Consider the following 23,611-nt stretch of genomic DNA (forward strand, 5'->3'; position numbering starts at 1 on the left):
GAAGGTATGTCTTCCAGGATCATCTGCGTTGCATTTTTCCTTGTCGAGATGCGGTTTTGGAAGTCGGATGAAAATTCAGTAAAATTTTCGATTTGAGTCGAACTCACCACGCACGACACAAGCTTACAGTCACCTTGCGAAGACATCACAGACAAAACCGCTCGGCCCATACAATCAATATATGTCCATAACGAAGTCAGACCTACGCAATACCTTATACAAACAATATTTTCAAATTTAAGAATTTTGCAGCCAGGTTTGACGAGCGTAGCGTAGATTTCGGTAATAGTTTGCTGAGCGGGAGGGTCATCAGTTACGCATGCGCGATATGAATTAAAGGGGAAGTTCACCAAGGATGATTTTTACATATGTGCTAGCTTTGTGGTCACTTACCCCAGAAAAGCTATATTCGCCATTTATAACTCGCAGGATTTTTTACAAAAACCGATAGAAATAGTTCAGGAAGTTGCCCATGTAATTTGAATCATGGGAAAAAAGCGCCAAGCTTGGAGCTTGCATAATGTGATATGGAAGGGACCATTATCCCATGGGTATGGCATTGTCCACTCATCCATGCTTAAACAAGTCTGTGCATATTTACATAACTTTTGTTTATACTGGGTATCCTTGCATACAAGATGATTCACTTTTAATAAACTGTCCACTGTCAGATTTTGTGTTGCTGTTTACCACTGTGTTACTGTGAGTGGACAATGTGGGGCCATACCCGTCCGGAGATGGTCCCTTCCATATCACATTATGCAGCTCCAAGCTTGGAGCTTTTTTTCCCATGATTCAAATTACATGGGCAATTTCCTGTACTATTAAACGGTTTTTGTAAAAAATCTTGCGAGTTATAAATGGTGAAAATAGTTTTTCCTGGGTAAATGACCACAGAGCTACCACATATGTAAAAATCATCCTTGGTGAACTTCCCTTTAACCAACTTCTATACACTGTGTTGTCGCTGAATGGAGTATTGCTGAAGGTAATGATTATATATATATATATATATATATATATATATATATATATATATATATATATATATATGTTCGTCTTTATTATCGAACTCTATGATTAACTTTTAGTTGTCGGCAGACATGCTGTCTCAGGGCTCCATCTCGCCGGCGAATTTAGTTACGGCTCAACTACCGTGGTCAAAAGACTGAATGTTTTAATGTACTGTTCTCGTAAAAACAGTGTGAAAGATTTTGATATAGTGCTTGTCGACCGTTTTAGCATCGATGATTGAATCTTTTCGTTTATATTTTGGTCAAGGCTTTCGTATTTACACTGATAAACTGATAGGATATAGATAGTTATAAAATTACATGTCAGATAACGCCACACTGGACAGAGTGCTGTCGAATTACAGGCTTTACCAAGCATCACCCTCCCCTCGGTGATATATGAGATGAGTAATTTGTTAGCTTAAAAATGTTTCAAACAATGTCAGATTACTTCAAATTGATATATCGAAATTGTCAAGGCTAATGTTATATTAGCTTACATGTTAATATTTTTTCAAAAAAGGGCGACGAGCGACGGCGCCCGAATACTCTGTTTGGTCTGTACACTAAGCGTTGAAATTATTACGTAATTACGCATAACTTCTGTCATGTGATGTTTTTAGTCTCTGATCTTGCGATTGCTTAAAATTTAGGGGGCGTGGATCATTTCAACCTTGGGTCGCATGCTTTGGAAACAGGTCTGATCTTACAACAGCAGAAAAAACACCTTTCAACAATGATGAAATTTGCGGTAGCCTTTACGCTGTGTGCATGCGTTGTCATGACAACTGGTCTGAAGCTGAATGAGCGGTTGTTCTCTGCTGAGCACAGCGTTCTGCAGGTGGCAGAAATGCTCGGAGCAACTGAGCTGATAAAACTGGTTGAAGCCGCTGGACTGAACGGTACACTCAGTGGTAAAGGTAAATAGGCAGATTTTTAGTGACGTGGTTTCACTATTTCACGTTCTTCAATTTTCCTCTTTGGTTTATCCGCTTGGGGTAGGGGCACACGACTTGTTACAGGTGTACCCAGGATAGTTCAATGTAAAAGAGCACAAATTTGAATTTTCCGTTTAATGGGCGAGGCGGTGTGTAAACGGTCTACAGTCATGGCAAAGTACTGAAGTAAAACATTAACATTTCTATATTTCCACCAAACGATCGGTCGAAAATATCCACAAAGGGTCAAGAATTATGCTAGAGTAAAACAAACAGTATTCAAAAGTTTGTATTTTATCAACATTTCCTTGGTCAAATTATGAGACAAAAAGGGGTGGGTCATAATCGCTGTACTATTGTGTATACCCTAGCTTTAATTGGCAATGTTAGGACACATATTCTTGTACACGTCACTATTTGTACAGTCTTACTGTAGATAACACTCCTTCTTTAGCTTTCAGCTTCGAGGCATCGCTTCCTATCACTAGTTTATTTTACCAACCAGAGAGTCCATCTGCTATTGGACAATATGTTAAATCTCTGTCCCTCTGTCACATGATAGAGGGACCGTGGTTAAATCCATCATCTGCCTTTCTTGTGATTCATAGACTTTTCCCGCCAAAACTGCTTTATCACCTGGAAACCTTGCCTTCCCGAAACGGAGACATTTCTACCCTCAACAGAGACACTTCATGTCAGCGCACGGTCTCTCACCCTAGTGTTATGCTTCACTGTATATTTAGCCACTGTCTATTATTTAGTATAGTAATAAAGTGGTTATCTATAGTATTAGACGACTTCGTCTCCCAACTGCTTTCTTAGACCTGGTAATATTGCGCACAGCAGTGCCCCCTCACCCCCCTTATGTGATACCTAAAAAGCCAAAAGGTTCCGTTTTGCCTTACACTGCTTACAGTGCACTACAGTGCACTGGGCGGAGAATAGAATCTTTTCAAGTGTCGTTGACGAGACAGTCCGTCATAACTCATGTAATATTAGGCAATTTGATGGCGAGAGATACTACAATACAAAAACAAACGTACTCGAGGTCAGTTGGTCACGACTTTTATTGTATTGATTTGATGCAATGATGGATAACGAGAATAGGTCAAAGTCAATAAGAACATATCTAAAAAGAGTAGCGCTCCACTAGAATGCTTATCAATCGTTCTCGGGGGATTGCAACCCTAGCTTCGATTTCGCCAAAGTTGCATGCCTGACAGCGCGAACAAAACGTAACGTATCATTTCCTTGATCGAGCTGTTGAGAGACTTGACCATGTATGACAAGTTGTGTCGATGACGAACGTATTGTACCCAATCAAAATTGATAAACTGCGCCCATTAGATTTCTCTCTGGACAAATACTCGCCATAGTAATCGGAGACTAGTTAGTGCCATGATATAGCACAGCCAACGTTTTGAACTCATATTGACCTGCCTTCCCAATCCTCCAAAATTATGAAAAGGCTAGAAAAATAATCTTACAGATTGAGAAAAAATAATAATTGACTCAATAACAATAATCTCACTCCAGTCTGGTTACGGGACAAAATAGTTAAAAGAAAATTGCATTTTCCCGTGACTTTTACCAAAGATCAAGAACCAGAATTCGATTATTTTTTCCTTGTACAATGTCCTTATTAATTCCTCTCTTTATGCCACAGGACCATTCACACTTTTCGCGCCGACAAACGTTGCCTTTAGTCACCTGGATCCCTGGTATTTACAGTATTATGGCAAGAACATCACCGCTCTTCAGGAAGTTCTCACTCACCACGTGGTGTCCGGTAGCGTCATGTCCTCGTCCCTCAGCAACGATAAGCTGATACCGTCCCTGCAGGGCTCAAAGCTCAGAGCGAACATTTACATGCACGGTCAGACAGTAAGTGTATGATGAAAATAAACTGACTGCAATTTACAGATCATCATTGTTTCAAGTTAAACTCGTCCACGTGTTTTTGATGAGTAATACGCTTAAAACACTGTACCTACCCGTACCCTACCACACACAGACACACACACAGACACAGACAGACACAAACACACAGACACACACACAGACACACACACACACACTATATATATATATTATATATATATATATATATATATATATATATATATATATGTGTGTGTGTGTGGGGGGGGGAGGTGTTATATATATGTATATATATATATATATGATATATATATATATATATATATATATATATATATATATATATATGTATACACACACACTCACACAGAAACACCCATACACCATATGGAACACCTATCCGACTAAAGCCATTGCTGTCAAGGAAATAACTTGGTCAAACAATTTATTGATTAAAACACAACATGTCGTTGTTTGAGTTTGAGATAGTCGCAGTTGCTACAGCCGGGCCTATTCCGGGGTACTACTTTCGATGTCGTCAAAATAAGAATTATGTTTTCATTTGCTTATTGCTGAAAGGAATATTTTTGTTTATCTGAATCGCAGATTGCCACTATCGACGGAGCCATCGTACGAAGCGTTGACCATAAAGCGGCCAACGGCGTGGTTCATGTGATCGAGAAAGTGTTAAATAATCCTGCAGATCATGATGTCGCATGGCTGTTGCAGAATATTCCGGAATTTTCCACCCTTTTAACGGCTGTTAACGCCACCAACCTTCTATCCACCCTGGCAGGTGTGTTTCTCACCTTCCTCAAGAGGGAGTACACGCACTTTCTTACATAATAACTAGCCTTATACCCAGGTACTCAACATTCGAAGACCTTGGGACAAGTTTACTTTGTCTCTAACCATAATTTAAGAAAACCAAAGCAAAGTCGATGGTGAAAATAAGTATCAGCAATAACGAATTAATGGGGTAACCGAAGCTAATTGAGAGTAACCTTGGTAATTTTGAAGTATTCGCACATTAAATTTCATGACAGTAAACAATGTTGGGAATTCAGTCATAGTACACAAACATTGAAATATAAGTTTGTACTCCTTATTTTTCACAAACTTTCATTGTACTCACAGGGCCAGGTCCATTCACTGTCTTCGCTCCATTGGATATTGCCTTCACCAAGCTTCCCCCTGGTGTCCTGGATAGTCTGGTAAAGAACCCGACAGCCCTAAAGCAGCTCTTGTTGTACCATGTTGTCAGTGGGACATATTTCAGCCCTGGTCTACCTGAAGGCCCCTTGCCAACATTGGCAGGCAAGAACGTAATGATACGCATGAAACCAGGTAATATTCTTTCACATTTCCTGACTGTGGTCCCGTTAATGCACTTTTAAACTTGGTTAGAGTCGATGAATTTCAAAAATAATTAAATCGTTTGTAACAGTTTCTCTTGTATCTCTTCTATTTTGTACAAACCTAAGCTTATTTGAAATTTGGCAGCCCGGGTCAGGTTTTTCCTAGCAATCGAACGCGTTACTTTTGAGTCTCCGCAGTAGTGTGTTAGTTTCTGCCAGATTCATCGGGTGCAACTCCTCTGTATCGTGTTCACCCCACTCACACGTTCATATGAAAAACAGAACACAAATCACCGCGTTCACCCCACTAAAACATTCATATATATAAATCGCAGACTTGAACCAAGTCTATAGATGCATTTTAGGCATATCTTGAGTATTTCATCAACTTCATTTATCTTCCTACAGGACTGCTGGCGATTCCCGGTTTGTAGTACATACAGATGAATGCGCGCGATATCGGATCCTGCCGCTGAAAATTCTTGCAAATTTTATCGTGGTGCATGCGTGGCTGTCATTGCACCTCGTAGTCTGAGTGTCCGTCGCAATATTTGCAGTAGCTTATCAAGTTATTTTCGTCGTTCTTGTTCAGTTTATTTTTAACAAATGTAACCAAAAGTTGCGGACATGTATTTATTTTTGCATTATGAGAGAACATTACGTTAATTGCAAACAGCCCTATTTTCTCAATCGTTTGACATTAATTCAATCGTCATTTGCAACATAACGAATTTCATGACACACCTTTGACAAACTATGTTTAAATCCCGAATACTGAGTACTCTAATCTGTTTGTGAAGTACAGACCGAAAACATTGCTGATAAACAATAAAACAAACTTGTACTTGTCAAAATGTTTCGATAAGGCCTTCACAATGTGATTCAAAATCTGCATGGAAATCAAGTAGTCCAGAGGATCACTATGACGCGACGTTGACCGCTGTAACATTACTTGCTCTACCGGGTCAAGAGAGCAAAATTAGCAATGCTCATCTGATAACATGACCTAGTTGTCTCCCTGCTTTCATTGTCTCCAGGTCAGATAGAAGTTGAGGGCGTCATGGTAACAGAAGAAAGTGCGGTCAAGAATGGTGTTATCTACGTTATTGAGAACGTACTCTTTCCTCCACAGATGAAATTTCGTCTTGATTTTTAATAATTTTCATCATTGAAGAGAATGGATGTTGAATAACATTCGGCTAACATTAGATGATCATGAAATTTCAAGCAAGCTACCCACTTAGCTTTGTATTCTGAATTAAGTCATTTATATCATTGTTCGGGTATTAACTTAGAGTATGACTTTTGCTTCGATTACTCAATATTTAGAGTATTTAGAGTATTTTCCAGGAATAGCAGTGAATGAACTTCATGTTAAGTTTGCGAATCTGTTTCAATATAAATAAAACTTATAATACACCAAATTGGTGAAAATATACAACTCACTGGGGCTTTGTAGAAGTGTGACATGCATTTGCGCTCTCTCTCTCTCTCTCTCTCTCTCTCTCTCTCTAATAAGCATTGAATCAGCAACAGATGGATAGAGGTCAGGACTTTGTAAACGAGGCCTCTCTTTTTTAGACTATATTCACGATGAATGTTCATTGCTGGGGTTTGTGGTAGCTACTATTATGAATTGTATTGTATTTAAGTTGTTTTTTACCTGCAACTTGGAAACGTTACAGTGTCAGGATATTTTGGCTAATACGAACCATTTATTCATGCATAAACCATAAACAGTAGAATTGGAGAAAGGAACAATGCGAGATGTACACTTTGAAGACTTTAGTCCTGGGATGATAGATAGGTGATGAAAACTTCGATGGCAGTGGTTGGTTATTTCATGGAGGTAGCAGAGATTCTGCTACCTCCATGGTTATTTTCAGCCCTTAGGGACTGGTCAGTTTCTTTCGGCCGGGGGGGGGGGGGGGGGGGGGCCGGTGGATTCATGGGGGGGGTCACCCTGTTTTTGACTTTGGTGATGGGGGGGGGGGGGTTCACCATGTTTTTGAAATACCAAATAGGGGGGGTCAGTGTGTTTTTGAATTTCGACACAGGCTCATCATTGCCTAAAATGCATCGTGTCAGCCTCAAATTTCATCATTCAGTTGCATTTTTCGGCGCGCCCTTCGGGCGCGTAACTTTAATAATCAGACATATTTTTCAGCACACCCAACTTTAACATATCAGCATACATATATCAGAGATATCTGTATGTTCAATATTTTTCAGCATGCTCTTCGAGCGCATTACTTTAATATATCAGACATTTTTCAGCACACCCTTGCTGTGCATGACTTTAATATACAAGACATATATATCAGAGATATCAGGATGTTTCATATTTTTCTCCGCGCCCTTCGGGCGCCATACTTTAATAAATCAGAGATATATGCCAGAGATATCTTGATGTTTGCTAAGTGAAAGTGTACCGTTATGAAATCTGCATTTCATATGATAAGCAAGACAAATTCCTGATACTTTTCTGTTCTCTCTATGAGAATTCAGTATGAGAAAGCAACATGCACAAATATTTCACAATATATATTTGATACAGTGACTTATTTTAGAGATAGAAAAATGACAAGATATCTTTCGTTCTCATTGATGCAACTGTTTTCCTTTGTGTCTCAGGTTTTCTGTAGAATGATGCTTTTTTATGACCAAAATAACAGTTAAAAAAGGCAGTTTTTGTCATTATTAGCTGTGCTTTTATGGTTTCAATGTTACAAGAAAAGGTCATCTCAGACACTGCACACATCAGATTTGGCTAAAATGCCTCTCTATGGCTCCTCAGGAGATTTAATTTGATGGCTGGCAAGTCTTTAAACACCATCAAAATTTTGATTTACTGCTTTTTCCTCTTGATATTAATGATTGACATCCATTTCTGTACAACAGTTCAGGACATCTGGTTAAGCATAGAAAGTGTGAAATACATTCACAGCTCATTCAAAATGTACTGTATTCAAACTTTAAGATTGACACTTTGAAATTCCTATCTTACAACTGACATGTCAACAATTCTTTAAAACACAGAATGACTGTTAAAATATAAATGTATGTAAAATATAATATATATATATATATATATATATATATATATATATATATATATATATACTGAGAATCTAGGAACTTGTAGTTGTCACTCTACAGGCTGTTTCATGCGCTAAGCAATCATCAGGAGTGAAGGTTTGGCGGCAATTGAACTGTTTATATTGTGTTGCAGGTGGGCATGCATATTCAAATAAGCGCTTATTTGAATATGCATGCCCACCTGCAACACAATATAAACAGTTCAATTGCCGCCAAACCTTCACTCCTGATGATTGCTTAGCGCATGAAACAGCCTGTAGAGTGACAACTACAAGTTCCTAGATTCTCAGTATTACCGCCCTGCAGAAATGCGTTGAGCACTATACTTTGCCTGCATTGACAAGCAAACCATTTTCGTATATTATATATATATATATATATATATATATATATATATATATATCAACTGCATCAACTGCTCACGTCTATTGATACTATATATATATATATATATATATATATGTATATATAATATATATAATTTGTGTCCACCTTTTGTTTACAGTTGTCGCGTGCGGGGGGGGGGGGGGGGGTGTTCACCCTGTTTTCAAAATTGGAATAGGGGGGTCACCCTGTTTTCAAAATTTGGAATAGGGGGGGTCAGCCACTTTTTGACGTCGGCAAAAAATAATCCACCGGCCCCCCCCAGGCCGAAGAAACTGACCAGTCCCTTACCGGTTGGCGAGAGTTTGGGACAAAGTGGCCTTGTTTGGGGGAGACATGACTCCTGAGGCAAAGTGGTTTTGGTGCGAAATGCCAGGTAACCGTTTCTCACACAGATCGTGGGCGTCCCTTCCTGCTCCCACTCAGTTGCTTCAATGATGCCTACCAACTTTTTAGTACATAAGAACTGAGGTCATATCACATATCTCCGTCTGCAGGAAATCAGGATTGGGTGTTGAAGTTGTCCGTTGGTCAACATTATATTTATCGCTTCCCTTGTTTAGGAAAATGCCCATTTCTTTACACCATTACTTTTTGTAATCAAAGCTGAAGCCTGCACAGAGGGAGGGTGAGAATCTCCTATGGAATTTTTAATCAGAACATTAGGCTTATCCTCACCTTTCATTGCTCATATCGTTGCGCACAAACAGAGCATCTAAAAGTGACTTCTGTATCTCGTCAGTGTCCAAGATTCAAACCACACAACACTTTGATACAATTTGGAAATCCAAACATTCTTCAACTGAACATTCCGTTTTTCAAACTAATAGCTGATTGTCAAGTTACCTTCTTCAACGGTGTTCCGTAGTATTCAAAGAATTCTCTTTGACAATTGTTTCATATACTATGCAAATGCAGTGTTTTGTAAACCCATATCAAAGATGATATTACACATGAACATTTTCAGTTTTGATTAAAATACTGACTTGAAAATAGAATACTGAAAGGACCTTTACTGGGCTCTAAAGAAACTGCTACAAGTTAATACTGACTTTTCATAGCCAAATGGTGAATGTTTATTGTACGCACGAAATACTTCAGTAGTTATACAGAACTATAGTATTTAATTACATGAGTAGTGTATCACAACATTGCAACTAAAACAGCTTAATCCCCTTAAAGGCATTTTTCTCTCTTGAACACAAATGATATTTGGTTTGAAAGTCTCTCTTGGAAAACGATTGACTCTAGCCACCTGTGATACGAAAGCATTTTTATCCTGGATACAGTCATACAGAAATCTTTCACTACAAATCTACATCGAATGTATCAAGCTTATGGTGTGCCCTCCAACTTGCCACACTTTTGAACACCTTCAGTCAATCTATTGTAAGTAATATACAAGCAAACTGATCACTGTACTGACATATCTGGCATCAATTTGGGAATTTGTGGAAGTTGCTTTGCACAAGTCCCATGCACTGTAATATGTGATAATTTCTTCTACAAATGAGGGTATTCATGTATTAGTAATACTGGTATGCCAATTTGGCTGTGAGGGCACACTGCTACTTCTAATGCTCATGATTATATCTAAGCTAGGAATTGTCCTCAGTTACTGACATTCCCATGACAAAACAGATGGCGTAAAGCCCCTGGCAACAGAGAGTCACAGAAGATACTGTCATCCCTGCTCCTGTTTGTCAGTATCTTTGGCATACGGCATAACACCTGCTGGACATAAAGTAACAAACAAACCATTGAACGAATGACATCAATGCTACATACAGGAAATCCAAGTTGAACTGGTAAAAATCACTCAGTGAAACAAGCAGTTGTAAACACAAAAATCAGAATTTACAAAAATTTACATAATAGGGAAGGGGGGGGGGGTCATCCCATCTGCGCTACTTTCTTGTTGATAAACAACGCCTCTTCCCACGCCTCTTCCCAGGAATCGGTAATGAATGTCATGGAAATGTGAAGCAAATTCAGCATATGATACATGCTCATACTTCAGCAGTTTTGTAGCTTTCTGATCACTGAAAGACTTTGCCAAATATACTTTGTTTGCAACCCTTCATTTACATGAAGCTGCTTTGGTTGCAGTTGCCAGTTTCGGTGCAGCTATCACTATAAACATAGGATGTTGAAATGTGTCATGCATAGCAACAGACCTGTTGTATAAGTTCCATAAAAACAGCCACAGACAGGATGACTCCTTCCCTTTAAAGTTTAAAGGAGGACACATCAATTTGATAGCACACGCCACTGAGTGATTTTCAGATTCATTTCAAAATCACATTATAGGAATAATATTTAATACGTCATTTAAAGAGATTCCATGCATCTTCCTCAATGCACCTTGAATGTTCTGACAGCTTCGTGTCATGCATATATTGATTAATATGTAAATTTAATTCTGTTTTCACAATCACTTCTTCGCAACTTCTGCTGCCACAGCTTTGTTTATCTTGTCTTTGAGGTAGGCCCCTCTCTGCCATTCTGATCGCAAGTCATTCCATTCATAGTAAGGAATCTGTTGACAGAAAGAAGATGAACATTAAACCTTTCACCACCATGGTTTGAACCAACTGCATTGTTTTCTATGGTAAAGTTGGACTTCTAGAAAGGGAAATGGGGGTGAACAGGTTAAAGGTAGAATGCGCCTCAGAGGCAGACATTCCAACTCTCAAACTTTTAAAGTATTCTCTTGGCCCACCACTTGTGGGGATAATTTTGAAGCTTATGGAATATAAAAAGTATCTACCAGCTTAGTTTTGTGAAAAATCAGGAATTTTATTTTTCCCCCATAGAGATAACACAGGGATGGCAGCCATTATTATAAATGTCAGTAAAAATTGGGTAGTTTGTGTCTCTGGTACCAAAATTTGCACAGTGGCTACCGATCTTTATGTTCTATTTTGATAGGGAATGGTTGAAAGTTCCATTGAGGGAAGTTTGAGCAAATATTTGAGTCTTTCAATCTTGAGGCATTTACTACCCTTGGACAAATAGAGTGTATCAGAACACATATCAAGCACTAAGACACTATGTCTGATGATGAGACTTTTACATGCTGTCAACTCTTCTGCATATCCATACAATTTGTCAACTGAAATGTTTGTAAGAAAGACATTTACTTGCATCATGTGCAATGCATGGTCTGGTTCTTCAAAATAGGAAATCTGGAAATTGTTGAGAGTACCGGTATTTGTTCTGGGCCTTATCGTGTTTTGTTGCATTTAGACTAAGCAATTTTGTTCTCCATATCAACAGTCCATGGAGTGCATATTTGATATCGATTTTGATATTGATGACATTATCATTGTTAGCTCTTCACCTATTCATCGAAACATATTCACTAACAATTGCCATCTGCAAGGCTACTTTCTTGGTGATATGACAAATGAGATGGCACCAAGCATTGACAGAACTAGCATGGCTCGAAAAACGTAGTAATATTTGAGGCAAGAGATTAAAAATATCAAAGATAAAGAATCTCTCAGGACCTAATACTAGACTTTGATACAATGTTGATATCAGAATCCAATAATACAACACTGAAGTCATTAAGAGTTAGTAGATGGAAGCAAACCACATCAAAATGAACATACCAGATGTTTAGTGTGTATTGCAGTACTGTGTACTACTTTTTGGGGGACTTTCCATAAAAATTTAGTGGCACAATTATGTTGGATCAAAATTAGAATGTTAGAATGTATGAGGCATCTCCATTCATTTTATTTTCTACCCGAATTTCCTCATCAATAATTCTGTTGGAGGACATCTTGATATTACACCATGATATTCAGAGTAAATATTAAATATTGTCTCATTGAATACAATCTAGATTGACAATGTATAATACAAAGAGCACTGACCCTTAAGCTTTTGTCTAATTTCTGGCTAAATGTCCTAATTTTTGTATTATTTATTGAAAATTGTGTACATGTACCTTCACTCTGCATGAAAAAGAATTTGTCCTGCAGTCATTTTTACATTGAATTTGGTTATGTCATAGCAGATAATTTATCACAACTTTAAATGAATTATCAAAAAATTTGATTTTCAGGTTTCGCATTCATGAAACCTTACCAAAATGTTGTTTTACTTTTTCAAATTTCAGTTTCAAACGATGTTTTTCACAGCTGACCCAAGCTCCTTTGTTCTGGCCCTTGCTTGTTTTGGCAGTCACCAACATGGTATCTTCAGTTGCCCACTCCCTCTCAATATTATTATCAGAATTTAATAATCTAAACTAAACATGTGTTCATGAAGACTTTCAGTAAAATAGGAAAAAGATCATCTTGACACACACTACATACCTCAAGCAGAGCGTATCCTGCTTTGGTTAGATGTCGTCTTGCCATTTCATATCGTCCTAGAAGATCTTTACTCTGGTAGCAGTAATTCTGGAATTCCCAAAGCATGACTGCAATTCTGAAGAAAAAGAGAGACATAATTAAGAAATGAGGAAAGAAATTATGCACTAGAAGGCTTTAACAGTCCTGTTGAAGGTGTACATACCAGCATATCAATGCTTAAACTGGAAACTCTACCCTATCATGTGAAAATTGATCTTGGCTTGAGCTCTGAAATGAGTTATACAGCATTAAGAGATCTACAGTGACTGACTGGTATAATTAAACATGTGCTCTGGTATTGAAGTTATTAGTTCTTGGCATCTTTTAACCTTGCTTTCAGCAGGGCTCTTTTAAAATTTGTATAACTGTAAGCACTTGGCAAAATGTTTGATGTACGTTCAGTATATTTACGTATATGGGACACAACATTAGTGGTATACATGTATGTAATGTATATCTTTGTATATGGAACATATTACGTGGATATACAGTACGTAAGTATGTCTACGCAGAACAAGAGTATACATGAAGCTGATCTTTGCAGACCAAGTGTATGTACAATGTAAATGTGAATTTTATTTGTATATATACGTGTACACTTAATGCACTTGACAAATGTTAGTACATGTGTCAGAGTTCGCATTTACGCAAAAATCGTGCGTATTTACGCATTGAAATTGACGCTGTACGCATTTTTTTCATTGGTATGCGTTTTCTATACGCAAAGGATAACACCGAAAGCACTCCCCACGACTGAGCTAAGGCGAATAACCAGACGAAATTTGTTGCAACACATTTCTGTCAATCACTCATTTTGTGTGGAAAGTTTCGGATTCTCTGGGCGTTGTCTGAAAAATCGGCATCGTAGTTCACACGTTATCACATTAGGCACGTTATCATGTCAGCTGTGCCTATGAATTACGTTGCTAATTTTCAGGCGAGCGATAGTTTCTGAAACTTATGACACAAAGTGAGTGATTGACAGAAATGTTGCGACAAATTATATAAATGCCAACCGTGCACGATCATCGCGTCTCGCTGTTCCCAAATTTTGATCAAGCACACATGCAGCATGGCGTCGAAGCAGACAAATCTGTTTTCTTTCAACTTTGCTCTACGAGTCTGTGAAAAAAATGATTCATCGGTAGAGCTCGTCGGAATCCCAATAAATTTTGAACACTGCAGAAGTGTCTGGATAAGCTGCCATAACTCTAACTTTTGGGTTGCCCGATGTGTTTTGATGGTCGCATGTATACCCTTCCTGTTACATTTCAACATTGTTCAAGTTTTTCGTTAAATTTTTTTTCATTAAAATAATGTACATCGTACAATCCGAATATGTAGTGAAGGTTTATTCAACGGCACATTGTATTTTGCAGTCAGTTTTTTCATCAATCGAGTGCTGAAGTGAAATTACGCACTCAAATCCAGCCATTACGCAATTTTAGCAGACTAATGAGTATGCCGTACGCGAGGAGAAAAAAGTCACTGCGAACACTGTGTGTGTATATCATAAGCATTTTGTGAAGTGAAGATAGGCAACGCAATCTGTAGAAATTTACTATTAATATTAGGGCATCATAACATACAAAACACCTTTGAAGATGTAACAATGATCTGTCAACAGTCTAGCAAAGCTTGCAACTTGAATTTCATTTCATAAATGAAAAGAGTTTTATGTGTGAACAGGATATAGCGCTAGAACACCAACCTTTTTGCATTTGGAGGAGTCTTTGCAGTACCGCCATCTTTTTCACTGTAGAACGTTTCATATTCATCGACTGGCAATGCTTTGCCATCTGCATCCAGCAAAAACTCAGCATCTGTGTCAAACGACAATACACAACATCATCCCTGATTGTACAATTATCCCAAACAGACTTCAAGACTTTCAATGGGATAGACAATTTTTGATGTGTATTTCTTCTATTCAATGATAAGTTACTCATGTTCTAACTTATTTTGGCTGACACTGATCAGGGTTTTACATCACTTTTTACTTTTGAGAGTCCCTGGGACCCCTGGTGTTAGAAAATGGGAGTCCTACATCAAAATATGGGGGTCCCAATTTATTTCAAAAGAATATTTTATTGTTTATCCATGCCATGGTCTTCACTGTGTTCAATTAGTGTTATAACACACGGCAAATGGTTGCGCATTTCTTAAAATTATTCTTACATGAAAATTCTAGTTCATACTGAGGTCCCTCATTGATCAATTCAAAGAACACTATTCATAATTGAAATGATCTCATAACTTTAATGACAAGTTCACAAAGTTGTGAAATTTGAACAAGTATTCAAATTTGGCAAATTGACAAGAAGGTAATTTCATACTCTGAAATGGCATTCACCTAGCAAGTCCAGTAGGTTGAGTTCACACTCTGCCAGCAGCTCCTTCAGCAAATAACCTAGCATTGTTTATGAAGTCAAAATCATCTGTGATGGGGCCAACCAGTTTGATGAACATTAGTCTATTAAGCCTTTGAGGACTGAGTCTATTTCGTGCCCTCTGTCTGATGGCATTTTGTACTGAAAAGCGCCTTTCACATGGGGCAGAGGACACTGGTATAACAAGAGCAATTTTAGCAAGAATGGCAAGATCGGGATACTCCTCTGTAAAATCAGTTAGCAACAGCTTGATATACATATCAAAATTCAGTGCGTCCGTGTGAGATCTTGTGAAGTGTTTGTAAACAAGAAAGTTTGCCCTAGCTCTATCAGCATCAATACTGGTGTATTGTTATGATGATTCAACAGTTGATCAAGCTGGTTGACCCCATAGTCAGGTAGGTTGGCCAAATTTTAGGATATCTGTGTGGGTTTAGAATTACATCAAACATTCCAGAATATTCATCTCATCATCTGGAAATCTGCAATCTAAATTCTGCAGTAGTTTGTTGATATAATTTTCTCGTACACTACAGAAGCTCTGTCTGAGTGGCTGATTGTAAGTGATTTGAATGTTTTTGTATGTGTTTTCTGACCATTGCCAGGAACATCACCCAAAGCATTAAAGACTTCTCTGACAGTGTGTGAATCATTAGTCATTGTATTCAATGTGTCCCTAGTAGACTGAACACTTTTTTTGATATGGGATAGGTTGACAGAATCTTTCTGAAATGTAAGGCTCAAAATTCCAATCACAGTAAGGACATCAATCAATAAGGCAGTGAATAGCAGAAACAATGAATTGGAGACAAATTTCAACAGCCCATCAGCCTTTCCCCCTTTTTGTCACTTGCAAGTGCCAAGGCAATTGGCTCAAAACTGATGAAAATCATCTTGACAGCTGATTCAACCGACAACCAGCGAACAGATGTAGGCTCAGTAATTTGTTTTGCCTTCCCATTCAACAGAGTTTGAATTTCTCTAAGTTTGTCATATCTCACACTAAAGTCATTAAAGTATGTATACAATGAATGGATTATATTATGATATTCTTTGCAATATTCAATATTCATCTCTGCCTGCTTGAGAAGCAGCAAGATTCAATCGATGTGCAACACAATGCACTTGAACAAGGTTGGATTTCTGGCTTTTAATTTTGCACCCAACCCGTTCAAACGACCGGTCATTACGGCCGCCCCGTCTGTTCCCAGTCCATATATTTTGTCTACGGCCGCGTCACAGATTTCTTTTCTAGTCAAAAATTCAATCAAGGCGTTTTCGATCCCTGCAGCAGTGGCAATTTGCTGGTTACCGAGGAAAGAAACATTCGCCTCGCCATTCTGAATATATCGAACATATATGGCAAGTTTCTTATGAACGGTTATGTCACAAGTCTCATCCAACATTATACCGATGAAATCACTTGCAAGTTGCATGTATGCTATGAATCAGGGACTTCTCGATCACACGTTGAATACACTCTTCAAACTCCATAACTATCTGAGGACATTTGTAATATTCAATGTCTAAGCCGTTCAGATTCTGTAGATGCATGATGTCAGTGAATACATCGCACGGAAGGTCACGTTTAGCAATCAGGTAAACAGTACGTAATTGTGCAGCGTACGCCTCGAGTTCGTTACTCATACCCTGCACCTAGGTACCTGCCGGTCCTCTGCAGATTTGCGAGCAGTAGTAAATTGTGACCTCAAGCTTAGGATTTTAGCACTTGTGAGATGACTTTTCGAGTCCTGATGACGAGTGAGAGTTGAATGTTGAAAATTAGAACAACCTTCCGTGAAGGGCATGTAACATTCGATTTCAAACATGCATCGCATTCCATGACGTTTCGCTCTTCGGAATATCGAAGCCATTTAAATCTATCGAGCCAACTTCTGTTGAATGTTCGTAATTTTGCTGACTTGGCCGGGGGATCTGATGTATCAGTATCGCATGGCGTAGCTGCTGTTTCGGCCTCGACCGAACCTACATCGTGCTGGTTGCTGCGGCCGTCGAAAAAACTTTCGCAGATCGGCTTGTTTTGGGGTATTTGACACGACCTGCCATAATGCATAAACATGTATTGATCGCCGCAAACAAGAAATCGACCAATTAAGAATCAGTTTACATTTTGAAAGTCACTTTTTACGGTAGTAAAATTTGTTTCCGCGGGTACCATTGGTTATCAAACAGTGGAGGCCAATGCACTACGGAGCATTCTATTAAAGTATGGGGTCGGTAAGGTTTACTGGGATGTGTTTTACGTGTTCAGCAGCTTCGCGAGATATACACCAGGAACAGATATTTGTGCGTCCGAAAGGACGCGTAGTTTAGTTTTTGAGGGGTCCTGGGTCCGGTTTTATGCGTAAAGGACGCAGAAATGCGCGTCATGTAAAACCCTGCACTGATACAACCATAGGGTCTACGCTTTAAATTTACTTCAGCAATATTTGGGAAACCTTTCCTGACATTCAACAGCTATTAGTTGTCATGACTTAGTAATTTTCATGGGTAAAATTCATAACTTGTCATAATGCGAGGCTTCATGAAACCAAGAGACAAAGCTCACCAAGTTTATGGCCGTATGGAGTAAGCACTTTGCTGCGCAAGAACTTCTCTCCGCCCAACGTGTTGGTCAGAGAGTGCAATATGGCTGCCTGCATGGCGGTAGCTTTTCTGCCTGGATTGATCAGGGCGTCTGCAGGTTTTATGAATTCGTCTGGTAGATATGGACCTTGGTAGTCGGGACACTCCAGTCTGGCTGCGGTATTGATGTGTAGGAGTTTCAACCTCAAACTCTGGATCTGATAGGACACTCCCTCTATGGAGGAAGAGAGTTTTGAAAAGGTAATGATATCATGACATAAGGAAATGTAATTTTTCTATCGGATTTCTGTGCAATACAATCTCACCAGCTGCTGAACCAACAAACTGATAGAACTCATGTTAATCCTCTTTCTACCAGACGCATAGACAAACTACAGAAAAAACTACAATCTGGGAGAAAGAAGATTAAAGAACAACTCAACCACATCTTCCACAATTTTCACCACAACTCTTTAACCCTTTTCCTGCCAAGTCCATATTTCATCACCAAGTAAAGCTGGTTAAAACTAATGAAACACAACATATTCCATATGGTGTATTTAACATAATACTGTACATTTCAAAGCTGTTGAAAACATAAATACTGTAAGCTTGACTTTTTGGACTAAAGATGCTATAACAGACCAAGCTAAGTGGGTGAAAATACGTCATGTTTTGGCTCAATACCGCTTTTTACTGACTTGGCTGATGTGGAAGTGATACTGTCTGGCAGGAAAAGGGTTAATATAGCTCAAATCCTAACCAAGCATGTGTACACATATTTTACGCTAAAATTATAAGCTCTTGATGTGGCATAAACTTTAACCAAGTTGTAATTTTTAGCCAACACATGTTATATTACAATATGAATTTATGGTATATTTAGTATTTGTCCATATTTTTCTGGTGTGTAGAATTAACAGCTGGATGTGTAGAATTAGCATAATTGCTACATCATGATTATTGTATGAGAAAAGTCACATTCTCATAAAAATATGATTGAAATATCAATACAAGCTGGTATTAAGCTTTAGACATATTGTGTGCTATTTTGCTAATGTATATATGATTGACAGTACGCAAAAGATTCGCACTTGTTGTCCTGACCCATGATTAGGAATTCAAATCAATATAATTCCTTGTAAAACTTCAACAAATGCGGATTTCATTTGTGAAAAGTATGATCAGAAATGGCAGGCAAGCATAATCACTCCCTTACCTGAGACTTTTTCTTGATATTCTGGTCCGAGAGCTTTACTGAGGTACTGATTTGGAACTTGTTGCAGAATTGCAAGGGACCACACAGTATCTACCAAGTTGTTGCTGTTCAGGCTATCTATTCCTGAGTCAAGTGCTGAGATAACATTCCTGAAGAAGGCATCACTGTTCTTGGGTTGGTAGTTGAGTCTTGCAAATGCAATCAGCAGGTTTGCGAGATTCTGACTCTTAAACCGCTCCAGGTTTTCCAGAGTATATTGGGCGATGGCATTGTACAGTGGATAGTGCAACCACTTCAGAAATGCAAATGACTTGGCCAAGCTGGCTACCATACCTGGTGTGCATTCTGCCAGCCTGTGGGGCAATTCTGCTAGTATCTTCTCAAGCAGCTGTTGGTGGTGGAAATTCAGCTTTCCCAAGGAATATGAAAGTCTCAACATGGACTGAATGTCAAGTTCATGCTGACGTTGCATGATATGGTAACCTAGCGAGCGCAGCAGGGGAACAGATCTACGGTTTTTGTTCGCTAGAACCATTGCCATTTCACTAGCTTCCGCCAGTGTGAATTGCTCAGCTAATTCCAGTGCTCTGTCTTCTAGCTTTTCAAACAACACCGTGACAGGTGACTGACACTAGCCATGAGTTTCAGCAATATCTTCGGCTGTGTTATCTCTGTCCAGCGCAGCTCTACCACCCGAATGATATCGCGCATGAGACTTCGCTGACTGTCCGTCTTCATAAATTGCGAGTAAAATGAGGCTAGAACAGTCAAGTGGTTAAAGGAAAACTTACGGAGTCTCCATTTGCATTCGTGTTCCAGAGACTTAATCAGGTGGTTTTCAAAATCAACACCTAAATGAAGCAAGTTTCTAAGAGCAGAAAGAACACTCCCAGGTGCTAATTTGAGAACATCACGCCCAACTATCCCACAAAGCTTATCGAACCGTGGATCTCGAGTGATATCCTCTCTTGCAATGCTCTTTTCTGTCACACAGAATCTCCGTAGCTGACTTATCGCAAATGCTGCCTCGTCTCCGGACAATTTATTTGAATCAGCAGCTTCGAACACATCTTTGACAGTTTTTGAATCATTCAATTTTTTCGAAGTGGCACTTCTTTCAATCACTCTATTAATACCGTTGGCTCTGTTTGTCTTTTCTGCTATGGCGCAAAGAGTCCTGACGGCTGTGTACTGGAAAAGCCTTACATGGTCAATGTGACCGGACTGACTGCTGGTGCAGAATAGGAAAGACTTCCTGCATGTCCTTAGTGTCGGCGTCACTAGGGTACGAAGAATCATCCCCGCCATCTCAGAATTTCTCTGTCGCACTGGATAAGCAGGTGGGTTCAGTTCCTTAAAAGCTTTGGTCCACGTACGTGTCACTTGTGATGAACTGCAAAGAATAAAGCACATCATCATGTCAGATCATTATTCAAGAGGCAGGGTTTATTGCAAAATATGAAAACATCTCAAACTTGTCAAATGTCTTGAGAAGTACTGCAAGCTTGCATATTGTTCATTGAGTAAAATGATATACATTATAGCGTGTTTATACATGAGAATTGATAATATGTAATTCGATCTTTAATCACAAAAGGGATAAGCACTCTGCTGATAGGGCTCAAATTCATCCCGCTAAATACATGCTAATCCTGTAAGAAATTTATACATGTAATTCTGTATGCATGGTTATTTTCAAAATTTGCATTCTTTGTGACTTTTTTGTCACATCATACAGCAACAAAACGATACAATTTTAAGTCTCAGCAGTACATCAAAATTTGAAGTCAGAATTTAGACAACTGTAGTAAAGAAAGTTTGATCAAGAAAGGTGTTTTTCTGCTATGGCACAAGGAGTCCTGATAGATGTAATAATAATGTATACTGGAACACTTTCACAGAACATTTGAATAGATATTGTTATTTACAAGTTAACACTGTCTACAGTCATAGTGGTGATTGCCACACATTGATCCCCCTAGTCACTTTCACAGACAAGTGCAGAATTTATAAATGCTCCATCCATTGGGGTTGGGGAAATGTGGGGGATTTACCAGATTGTCTTGCCCCAGGGGGTGGGGCATTTGACAAATTTCATTACTAATTTCCAGATCTCCCACTATGCCCTGAGGTGGGGGAGGGAAGATTTGACATTGACTGCTGCGTACTGGGACTACCGCCTGACAAGAGTTATACAGTGTTATGCAGTTGAAACTTTAATATTAGCATGGAGTTCTCTGCTACCTCCATGATATTAGTCTCCACATAGACCCTCCTCTTGGAGGGTCTATGGTCTCCACGGTTGGCATTCTGAAATTAAAATTTTTGTTAAAAATATCACCCGTGTTTTACAAGCTGGCTTCTGTTATAATGGCAAAGATAGAATACGATTAGTGGAAATGACAAACAACGAAATTAACTGTAACATGTCAAGGCAAACTCTAAGATTCTGGGGACCCATTTTATGAAGCATAGCCGGTAACAGGACACACACTGTCACGCAAAGCTAGCAAAGACAGTGACTGCCCACTTCGGTTATGACATTTGAACCGTAGTCATTGAAATTATGTTTCCTAAACTATAACCATATTCATAATTGTTCAGACACTGATGTACCCCTCCGGTGTCTGTCAGTCTGTGAACCTTGGCATACCTTTATCCTTCTTCAGTCGTCCCATGCCTTATGCGCAGAAGAGAAATTGCAAACACACAAACACCAGATGTGGCATCAGAATCAGAATCACAATCAGTGGCAAGCAGAGTCAGGAGAGGCAGAGAGCAGCCAGCCCCGCACCAAGAGGCACCACGATAGCGCTTTTTAGTGTAGTAAATTTCTACTACACTAAAAGCGCTATCAATTAGGGGAAATTGCGACTGTGGGTAGTTTTACACGTACATATGCTACTCTTACGTATTTTTAACACATTAAAAAGTAAGAGACTAAAGTGAACTGTTGTTCACATACATTAATATTCATGCTACTTTGTACCTACTCCATATGGACTCCATTGGCCTACAACACAGCAAGGTTCTGCCTCTCTCCTATCCGGACTTTGTCCTTCGATGTAGCGAGAATGTCTATGTTTGGTTCTGATGGTTGGGGTTTTAGAGCTCTGTTTTAGAGTTAGGCTGCGTTCACTAAATAACGGTTGGGGGCGCTGGAGGAATCGCGATTGAAATCTTTTTTTTCCAGATGCCCCCTCAGTAGGCCATACGCTCAAAATTTTTCAAGCCCCCTGCCATTATCATATAGCCGCTTACTTATTAGGTATCAGTGCACACAAAAAAGAAGAAAAATAAACATGTATTGGGCAGTTATACTCTCGCAGATGTTCGACACTACCTGCTATTAGAAGTTTATAGAGCCATATTCATTTTTAAATACATATGAGTGAATCTTATGGATTTATCAGTCTAAGCCGACTTGAGTTAATCCAACTCTGGCCAGGTCAATCATTCGGGCACCTGCTGAAGAGCACAAAAATGACAATCATGAAAGAGTATTGAAATTGAGAATTCCTGGCTACATTTTGCTAAACTGTCATGGTGAAAAACTGAACAGTGACCTACCAAAAACATCATTTCTTCAAACATAAGAGACATATATGACTTAGATGCTGCTCAAAATGACAACCATAAAATAAACGTTTTAATCTCTAAAATTTTGGGTGTGATAATGAAAAATTTGGTAGAAAATAAATAACCCTATTCAGTCACACATTTTTTTCGTTTAGAGTCTTTAATGTTCAAAGTTTACTTTTGGGTTATCTCACAATGAAAATGTGAAAATTTAGAAAATCAAGCATGGTGACACCATCTTTTTTCTTTAATATTTGAATATTATCATAGAATTCAAAATTCCTGATAACTTTCATATCATGTGTTGCTCTCTGATTGGATCTTATGTAGCCTACAAGTATTCACTGTCATGAGCGTCAGAAAATAGCTTGATTATTTAAAAAACAAACAAAAACAAAACAAAGACAAGCTTATTGCGTATCTTCATTGCATGCTGATTAGCAGCACCTTCGTACAAATCAAATAGGCCTATCAAACGTAAAGTAACGATCTAGAATTCTTGGCTGGATAAGGAAAAAGCGATGGTTCAGTGATCAGTGATGGTTCAGTGATATTTAGAGCTGAGTTTTGGCATGACAACTTTTCCTTATTCAAATTTCTTGTTTACCTTCAACAAGTGCAATCACCATTTTGCTTTTGCATTGAATACAATATTTTTCATGAGATGACAGACTCCATATAACATATTTCACCTGTTTAAGTTGTACTATAATAACATTGACAAGATCAATATTTAAATAACGGAGCCTACAATGTGACCTGCCTTGACAATATCGAAAAGTTGAAAACATCTGACA

General features: G+C 38.7%; 2 protein-coding genes across 2 annotated transcripts; one reads left to right on the forward strand and one right to left on the reverse strand.

The window, feature by feature from the left end:
• Positions 1-1,666: 1,666 nt before the first annotated feature.
• LOC139117108 (periostin-like) lies at positions 1,667-6,533 on the forward strand. Its single transcript, XM_070679948.1, has 5 exons — positions 1,667-1,933; positions 3,618-3,835; positions 4,439-4,628; positions 4,970-5,179; positions 6,228-6,533. The coding sequence occupies exons 1-5, from the start codon at positions 1,750-1,752 to the stop codon at positions 6,344-6,346; spliced, it is 921 nt and encodes a 306-aa protein (XP_070536049.1). The 5' UTR covers positions 1,667-1,749; the 3' UTR covers positions 6,347-6,533.
• A 3,188-nt stretch (positions 6,534-9,721) lies between these two features.
• On the reverse strand, positions 9,722-21,946 carry LOC139117109 (FAST kinase domain-containing protein 4-like). Its single transcript, XM_070679949.1, has 6 exons — positions 21,889-21,946; positions 19,236-20,628; positions 18,000-18,251; positions 14,752-14,863; positions 13,002-13,116; positions 9,722-11,212 (listed from the first exon to the last, which is right to left on the reverse strand). Exons 2-6 carry the CDS (start codon positions 19,774-19,776, stop codon positions 11,108-11,110), a joined length of 1,125 nt encoding a protein of 374 aa, XP_070536050.1. The 5' UTR covers positions 19,777-20,628; positions 21,889-21,946; the 3' UTR covers positions 9,722-11,107.
• Positions 21,947-23,611: the final 1,665 nt, after the last annotated feature.

This window comes from Ptychodera flava, chromosome 18, assembly GCF_041260155.1.
Source record: "Ptychodera flava strain L36383 chromosome 18, AS_Pfla_20210202, whole genome shotgun sequence".
NCBI lineage: Eukaryota > Metazoa > Hemichordata > Enteropneusta > Ptychoderidae > Ptychodera > Ptychodera flava.

What these genes read in the sequence shown, in the direction of transcription:
- LOC139117108 (XM_070679948.1), top strand. Translation starts at nt 1,750, where the DNA reads ATGATGAAATTTGCGGTAGCCTTTACGCTGTGTGCATGCGTTGTCATG. An exon ending in TTTACATGCACGGTCAGACA is followed by an intron (nt 3,836 to 4,438) that starts GTAAGTGTATGA and finishes TCTGAATCGCAG; the next exon opens with ATTGCCACTATCGACGGAGC. An exon ending in AATGATACGCATGAAACCAG is followed by an intron (nt 5,180 to 6,227) that starts GTAATATTCTTT and finishes CATTGTCTCCAG; the next exon opens with GTCAGATAGAAGTTGAGGGC.
- LOC139117109 (XM_070679949.1), bottom strand. Translation starts at nt 19,776, where the DNA reads ATGGCAATGGTTCTAGCGAACAAAAACCGTAGATCTGTTCCCCTGCTG. An exon ending in ATATCAAGAAAAAGTCTCAG is followed by an intron (nt 18,252 to 19,235) that starts GTAAGGGAGTGA and finishes CTTCCTCCATAG; the next exon opens with AGGGAGTGTCCTATCAGATC. An exon ending in CAGGATACGCTCTGCTTGAG is followed by an intron (nt 11,213 to 13,001) that starts GTATGTAGTGTG and finishes TTCTGTCAACAG; the next exon opens with ATTCCTTACTATGAATGGAA.